Source organism: Cicer arietinum, chromosome 5 (genome assembly GCF_000331145.2).
Source record: "Cicer arietinum cultivar CDC Frontier isolate Library 1 chromosome 5, Cicar.CDCFrontier_v2.0, whole genome shotgun sequence".
In the NCBI taxonomy this organism is placed as follows: Eukaryota; Viridiplantae; Streptophyta; class Magnoliopsida; order Fabales; family Fabaceae; genus Cicer; species Cicer arietinum.
The window spans coordinates 50,310,029-50,318,014 of NC_021164.2; the positions used below are offsets into that span (position 1 = coordinate 50,310,029).

At 34.0% G+C, this 7,986-nt stretch overlaps 1 protein-coding gene across 3 annotated transcripts; it reads left to right on the forward strand.

Annotated features, from left to right (window-relative positions):
* Nucleotides 1-432: 432 nt before the first annotated feature.
* LOC101508559 (dipeptidyl-peptidase 5) lies at nucleotides 433-7,986 on the forward strand. Of its 3 annotated transcripts, XM_004500000.4 has the most exons (19): nucleotides 434-803; nucleotides 1,294-1,481; nucleotides 1,884-1,991; nucleotides 2,111-2,182; nucleotides 2,328-2,475; nucleotides 3,110-3,192; nucleotides 3,521-3,576; nucleotides 4,080-4,216; nucleotides 4,309-4,402; nucleotides 4,496-4,561; nucleotides 5,022-5,244; nucleotides 5,417-5,518; nucleotides 5,618-5,703; nucleotides 5,777-5,899; nucleotides 6,444-6,513; nucleotides 6,640-6,731; nucleotides 7,374-7,478; nucleotides 7,553-7,683; nucleotides 7,766-7,986. In XM_004500000.4, exons 1-18 carry the CDS (start codon nucleotides 490-492, stop codon nucleotides 7,664-7,666), a joined length of 2,181 nt encoding a protein of 726 aa, XP_004500057.1. In that variant the 5' UTR covers nucleotides 434-489; the 3' UTR covers nucleotides 7,667-7,683; nucleotides 7,766-7,986. The 3 variants fall into 3 exon arrangements, with proteins under 3 accessions (XP_004500056.1, XP_004500057.1, XP_004500058.1); XM_004499999.4 differs by having other exon boundaries at nucleotides 433-803; nucleotides 7,553-7,986; XM_004500001.4 differs by having other exon boundaries at nucleotides 435-803; nucleotides 1,887-1,991; nucleotides 7,553-7,986.

Sequence of the window (7,986 nt, forward strand, 5' to 3'; positions counted from 1 at the left end):
AAAGATATCCAAACCATTTCACCAACATTTTTGTAAATAAATATAAACTATTTAAAAAAGATTATAGAAAAAATAAAAATATCTTATATAATAAATATTATCAGCCAATGCTACAGTGAATCGTCTCTATATATGAACTATCATAGATTAATAGTTAAAAATCACATGAAACACTAATAATAATTTGCGGGTGGATGGTAAGTTAACAATGAGATAATTTTGACTATCCTATTTTATAATAATTTGATATATTTTTATATTTACCTATTCTAAATAAATTTAGTTATTAAAAATTACTAAAAATTGGATAATTAAAAATATTTAATTGTTAAATTTATTAATTTTATTTTGACTCTTGTTATCTCTATAAAATGGCATTAACATATATGATCGTTTTCAATTTACAACATGACATTAACATATAGTAGAAGTTTCATTTAATTTTTTTATTTATATACTTTGTTTTAAGCTGTAAGAGATAGTCATGGAATGGCCTCGATAGGTAGTGCTTTTCTCACTCTCAATCGTTTTCCCTCTTTGTGTTCTTTCACTCACACAAGATTCAACCATTTCACCGCTACCCTTTTCTTTCTCTCTTCTAATACACCCATTCAACGACGTCGTTTCAATAGTTGCACAAAGGTAACAATGGCTTCTCATACAATCACTACTTCCCCTTATGGTTCTTGGAAATCACCCATCACCGCTGATGTTGTTTCTGGTGCTTCCAAGAGGCTAGGTGGCACCGCCGTTGATGGCCGTGGTCGTCTCATTTGGTTAGAATCACGTCCTACTGAATCAGGGTAAGTTTCATTGACCCTTTTTGTTTTTAGCTTAAATAAAGTACTTTTGGATTAGCTGGAAGTGGGATAAAAGCTGAAAGTTTTATTCTTTTTGAGTTTTTGAGGTGACCCTTTTTTGCCATTAATGTAACATCAACATTTCAGATTGATAGTGTCTATGAATCACCAATACTGACACCGGACACCATTCAAGTCAACATTGGTAATAATTTTAGAAAATGAATTAATTGAATATAATTGAGGTGTTGCTGTTGAACATTGGGACACACATTCAATAAGAGATGTCGGTGCTGCATAGTCTAGTGAGTGATATGTGTCACTGTTTGATATTGACACATGTGGTTATATTCAGTCACTTCTGTTTTCTTAGATTATTATTTCTGTTTTCTTAGATTATTACTGTTGCTTGCATGTAGAGATAGTGTCTGTGTTTTGTGTCTGTGTAAGAGCTTCTTAGCCATTAGCTCACTTTTTTGTTTGTTTGTTTCAGACGAGCAGTTCTTGTTCTTGAGCCGGAAAATCCGGGTGGTGAGGCTGTGGATATTACTCCAAAGGAGTTTGGAGTGAGAACATTGGCTCAGGAATATGGTGGCGGTGCTTTTACTGTTTCTGGAGATGTTGTCTTTTTTGCAAATTACAAGGATCAGAGATTATACAAACAATCCATCACTTCTCTTGGTTAGCAACCATCATTTTTCTTTCACTCCCCAATATCCATATTTTTCTAAATATATATCTTGATGTATTATTATTACTTACTCTTATGTCAGTCTCACATAGAGGTTATAGCATAGCAGAATTTGAACATATAGCTATTGTTGTGCGGTATGCTATTTAGTAGTGTTGTTAATAGCGGCTTCAACGCTCTAGCGAAGTAGAATTTGAACAAACTGCACTTGACAACACTGATTTTATATTGACATCAAATTATGTTTTCTTTATAGTTAACTGTAGTTTACTTATATATTGATTTATATCAACTTGAGAATGTTGATTTTGTGTTGTGTTATTTTCAAAAGTGTTTGTGAAGCAAGCAATTTTGTTAACTGGTGCTTGTTTTGTGTGTCTGTTTGTCCCTAGCAGGTGTGGCTCCTATACCTCTCACTCCAGATTATGGTGGACCGGTTGTAAGCTATGCAGATGGTGTATTGGATACACGCTTTAACCGTTTTATTGCTGTAAGGGAAGGTAAGCAATTAAGAATCAGTCTATCTTTGAGGCGTATGTTAGAATGCTCCCACTGTGTTTTTACTTCTTAAATTGTTCATTTATTTGGTCACTAATGTTATGTATAATTGCTTTGTTAGATCGTCGTGAGAGCAGTCAAAATCCACCTACAACTATTGTATCTATAGCACTTGGCAGCAAAGATGTTAAAGGTAATAATGTCCATCTTACTGTGAATATGTTTTTATTTGTTGCTTGTTAAAGGTTTTGAAAAGTTCTATTTTCACTCTCTTAATGCTTTTATTCATTATATGGTTTTACGATCAGTATTATGTCTGACTGTATTGTGGCTTTCAGAACCAGAAGTACTAGTTGGTGGGAGTGACTTCTATGCTTTCCCACGTGTAGACCCTAAAAGCGAAAGAGTGGCATGGATACAATGGAGTCACCCCAATATGCCGTGGGATAAATCAGAACTTTGGGTTGGCTATATTTCTGAAAATGGGTGAGCAGAACTCTTTGTCTTAGTTGTAACTTGTAATTTTTACAAGTATATGATTTCTTTATTAAATATGAAAAGTTGATACTTTGGCAGATATTCAGTTCTTTTCTGAATCACACAACACAACTTTTGCTGATTGAGTATATAGTGCTTCTGTGATGTCAAATAGCAGTGCTATAGCGTAGCCGAAATTGAACAAATCATTACTATTCCGCAATATGCTATTTAGTACAAAGTGTTGTCAAATAGAGGCTATAGCAGCGCTACAGAGATAAGTAAAGCGGAATTTGAACAAACTACTATTTTCCGCGATCAGTGATTGATATCAGTGTAGTGTTTCCCTTTTTCATTTCCTTAAAAATAGAAGTAATTACTTAATTTGTATCCACTTCTCAAATCTCAACTAGTATACTACTTTGAGGTTATTGGTGTTGATATTCATACACCGTTTTCATAAAGTCTCATGCATAGATTTTATTCCCTCTAGAAGATCTTTGTTTACTCTTCATTTCTACCTCTTATTTTGTCCCTTGGATCTAGTTTTCAAGGTTCATATAATAGTTGACGTTACTGTTTCTTATTAAATGTATATGTCACGTTTCAACTTGAAGCTTAATCATCTCAAGTTTCCATGCAGAGAGATCTACAAGCGTGTCTGTGTTGCTGGGTATGATCCTTCAGTTGTGGAGTCTCCAACTGAGCCCAAGTGGTCCTCCAGTGGTACTTAATTTATGCATTTTTTGTAACACCGAAAAAAAGTTTGGCATTTTGTTTGCACCAAAATTTGATAGATTAACAGTAGCTATCGAGCCTGGTTCTATTGGCATGTTTTCTTAAGATCATCAAGAAGTCATGATAGTATGATGCCTTAAAATTGGATTCAAGATCTCTGTTTTAAAGCAAATCATTGATTCATGACTCATGAGTTCTGTTGTTCTAATTGGATTTTATTGATTTAAAGCTTACTTTTGATTTCAACAAGAACATTTGCTATGATCTTTCTGTGAATTCTTGTTTAATATACATATTTTTCAATTTGACTATGCAGGGGAACTTTTTTTCATTACGGATAGAGAAAGTGGTTTTTGGAATCTCCATAAATGGGTAATTTTCTTGCTTGCCATGAATTATATATATAGTTTGTTTTTAACTTCTATGGGTAGATGTTCATTAATACTTTGTGTAATTTTAAAGGGAAAATGGTGTATGGTAAGAAAGTACAAATAATGAAAACATACGAAGATAAAATGACAAGTCATCAGTCTTGTGTTTCTTTAAAAAATTGTTTCGTACTAAATAGCGACACTCAATTTTAAATTCATATGAAAGTTATGCATTCTCATCAAATAATTTTTTGCATGTTCTCGTCAACTATCTCTACCATTTAATAATATAAATGCTCTTGGTTGATATTTCAAAATTCGAATTATCATCTCTATTTGCTGTTTGTCTCTGATTCCCTTGTGTAGCAAGATGAATGTGACAAACAATTTGATTGCAATAATGTTTGAATGCAATTTTTGTCTGGACATGCAATATCCACTATAAAATTTATTAATTATTATATCTGTTTTACTTTTCTTTTCTAATTTCTTCAATTTAAACAGATTGAATCAGAAAATAAGGTCGTGCCTGTTTATTCTTTGGATGCCGAGTTTGCAAGGCCGCTTTGGATTTATGGTATGAATTCTTATGAATTTATGCAAAGTCATAAACAGAGTAACTTAATTGCTTGCACTTACAGGTGATTCTATCTCTACTATTTATTTGTCTCTTTTCATATTTTCTTTTGTGCAATCTGATACAATCAATGCAATGGTTTGGCTGTGTATGCAGGCAGAAGGGGAAGTCATATCTCGGTCTTATTGATGACATGCAGGGCTCAAAACTAACCTTGCTTGACATCCCTTTCACAGATATAGAGAACATTGTAATTTTTACTATTTTTTCCTTTCCTTTCTTTGGGTCTAAATTAATATTTTCACACAATAACAATCTCAACTGTGCAATCATGCCATTGCAGACTTCTGGTACTGATTACCTGTTTGTGGAAGGAGCATCTGGAGTTCATCCGTCATCAGTGGCCAAGGTGATTCCTTCTTTCCCCCACCACTATGATTATGAAATCGTAAATCGAAGACATATTCTCTGAATTGTGTGAATCAAATCTTATTATGATAATTGGATACATTACCGACAAAATATGAGTTTTTAAATAAAAATAAGTGAAAAGTTATAAGCTTTTATACAATATACGAATCTCAATAATTCCAGATTCAAGTCATAAATCAAACAAAAAAAGAAAAGTAGCTAGCTTACAAAGTCGACTAAAAAAGTGGCTAGCTACAATAGGTTTAGGTAGTGTTTCATCGGATTTATCATAGTGCATTAGAGTTCATTTTGGCATTCATGTCCAAAATAGATACATACTAGGGATTCATATTGATTGAGTTCGGTTTGGTATCAAAACGAGATATGATAATATGCATTCTAATGTTGAAGTTATTTCATTTTCAGTTCACCCCCTGATAGCTCTCTTGCTTTTTCAGGTGACTTTAGATGACGATAAATCAAAAGTAGTTGACTTCAACATTATTTGGTCCTCCTCACCGGATAGTTTGAAATATAGTTCGTACATCAGTAAGCCAGAGCTGATTGAATTCCCAACTGAGGTTCCTGGTCAAAATGCTTATGCGTACTTTTATCCACCATCTAATCCTTCATACCGAGCCATTGACGGAGAAAAGCCTCCATTATTATTGAAGAGCCATGGTATATCTTGATCTTGTAGGAATTATCGCATTCTAATTCATTTGGCCACCTGGTTCTTGCATTTATTGAACTCGGTTGGCTTATCAGTCATGTGTGGTTCTCTTATTCTAATCGCTTAGTAATAGTACAACCACCACTTCTATATGTGCATTATTTTATTTGAACATATCAGGAGGACCAACGGCTGAAACACGTGGAGTTTTAAATTTGAGCATTCAGTACTGGACAAGTCGGGGTTGGGCATTCGCTGATGTTAATTACGGTGGAAGCACTGGTTTGTTTTGTTCTCATCTTTTTTCTGAGAGGTTGTTTGTTTCTCACCTTGTCTACAAAATAATGTTCTGAATTATACAATGCAAATATTATTTGGAAGGTTATGGCAGGGAGTACAGGGACCGGCTTTTAGGACGCTGGGGAATAGTGGATGTCGATGACTGTTGTAGTTGTGCTAAATATTTGGTAATTATTTGTTTCATACATTTTATGGTTGATGGATATGTTGTAAGAGTGGTTATGTAAATCTATTATCTAGGTGGACAGCGGGAAAGTTGACGCAGAGCGGCTGTGTATAACAGGAGGCTCTGCTGGTGGATATACCACCTTAGCTGCACTTGCTTTTAAAGAAACTTTTAAGGCTGGAGCTTCTTTGTATGGTGTAAGTTCATCTTCCAATTCTTCAATTGCACTCTAATTATCCGTAGATAATTCATTTTCCTAAAGATTAGAATAGTTTACTTTACCTCCTTATTTACCATGGAATAGTGTTTATGGAGTTTCCGACTATATAACACCGACACTTCAGATCGAGGGCGTGCTTGGTGTTCAACATCAACGACGCTGACACATCTAGTTACCTTTAATTATTTCAATTTTCTCAAATTGTGCTAATGTCGAAGTGTCAGTGTTATGTCTAGTTTTCGTGTGTGTGTTAGGGTTTCATAGGTTTTCGGCTTGTCCTCAATTTGCATTATATTTTGAACATTTTATTTGTCTTCACTTCGTTATTTAATACTAACAAAGATAAGAATGTGATGAACAATTTTTTTCTTAGCTTTAATATTTTTATAAGTGGTTAGTTTAACAATCCACGTAACCATGGATAATATATTATGTGTTCTTATAACTTCAATGGAAATTAAGATTAAGTTGTTGTCCTTACAATGTTATTAATTTGTCAATTGGTCTCTCAATTCAAACAGGTCGCCGATTTGAAGTTATTGATAGAAGAAACTCATAAATTTGAATCTCACTACATTAGTAATCTAGTTGGTAAGTCAATGCTAATCACTTGAGCCAACTCTTATTTATTTGGGTTATTTGTTTCATTTAGAGTTTTATTGCATCATGTTGCTCGCTTTATATTTGGAGTTCAGTCCATCTTTTAACCGGTTGCAGGAGGTGAGAAGGAGTGGTTTGAAAGATCTCCAATCAATCACGTCGATAAATTTTCTTGTCCCATTATTTTATTTCAAGGATTGGAAGACAAGGTTAGTAACATATCAACTAAACCTTCGATTTAATCCCTAAACTATCACTCTCTTTCTTGCTCTTATTTGCTCCATGAACTATAGAAATATAATAAATAATCCATGAAGTATTCCCAATCTATCAAGTTAGTCCCTCAGTTACTTTAACAATAAGAGAGAGTGATAGTTCAGAGAATAACTTGATAGACTGAGAATAGTTTAGGAATTATTTATTGCATTTCTATAGCTCATACACCAAATTGAGTGTTTACTCTTTTTAATACCCCATTTCCATTTTAAAAACTTAAAAGACTCTAGAGTGGAAATTTGCATCCAATATCAACAAACAACAACAACCAAGCCTCATCCCACTAATTAGGGTCAGATACATGGATCAAACGATATCATAATATATCTCTTTCTAGCTCATTAATCTCTAGGCCTTTCCTAATAGTTTCTCGTATAGTTTTTCTAGGTTTTCCTCAGCTTTTAGCGATTTGATTACCTTCCATTTGATCTACTTTCCTTACCACTGAATCAACATGTGCTCCATACGTTCAAATCACCTAAGCCAAGCTTCTACCATCTTTGCAGCCTATATAAAAAATCTCGTCAAAATAATCGACAAATTTCAGTTCGTTAAATAAGTTCTACACATTGCAGGTTGTGCCGCCGGCTCAAGCTCGCAAAATTTATCAGGCTTTGAAAGAAAAAGGTGTGCCAGTAGCTCTTGTTGAGTATGAAGGAGAACAACATGGTTTCCGAAAGGTACATGCTGAATTTAATTACTTTTGGTAATGATGTTTTTGAAGGAAATAACCAAACTAATGGGTTGGATGTAGGCTGAGAACATTAAGTTTACACTTGAACAACAAATGGTTTTCTTTGCGCGATTGATTGGGCGCTTCAATGTTGCTGATGAGATCACTCCTGTCAAAATTAACAACTTCGATTGAGAACGGCTTTTCTAGAGGTATTAATGTTGGTTTTCTTTATACCTATGTTAAAACAATTTGTAAGCAATCTTAGTTCAAATCCTGATACTGTAAATTCAGGAAGTTCTACTTGAAACAATTGCACCAATAATGGTCTCTCCTGCCGCAGCACCAGCTACTGTCATAGCTGTTAGTAGCCATTATGCCAAGAGTGTGCTGAGTTTCTACTACATTTTCTCCAATCTTGATTGTTGTTTAATTTAGCCTTGAGTCTGGTTTATGATTATGATCTCATATTTTGAACCTGTACTGGTAATTTGGCATATGTTTGTTTTCTAGAA

What these genes read in the sequence shown, in the direction of transcription:
- LOC101508559 (XM_004499999.4), top strand. Translation starts at nt 490, where the DNA reads ATGGCCTCGATAGGTAGTGCTTTTCTCACTCTCAATCGTTTTCCCTCT. An exon ending in TCACAGATATAGAGAACATT is followed by an intron (nt 4,403 to 4,495) that starts GTAATTTTTACT and finishes ATGCCATTGCAG; the next exon opens with ACTTCTGGTACTGATTACCT. An exon ending in ATCCGTCATCAGTGGCCAAG is followed by an intron (nt 4,562 to 5,021) that starts GTGATTCCTTCT and finishes TTGCTTTTTCAG; the next exon opens with GTGACTTTAGATGACGATAA.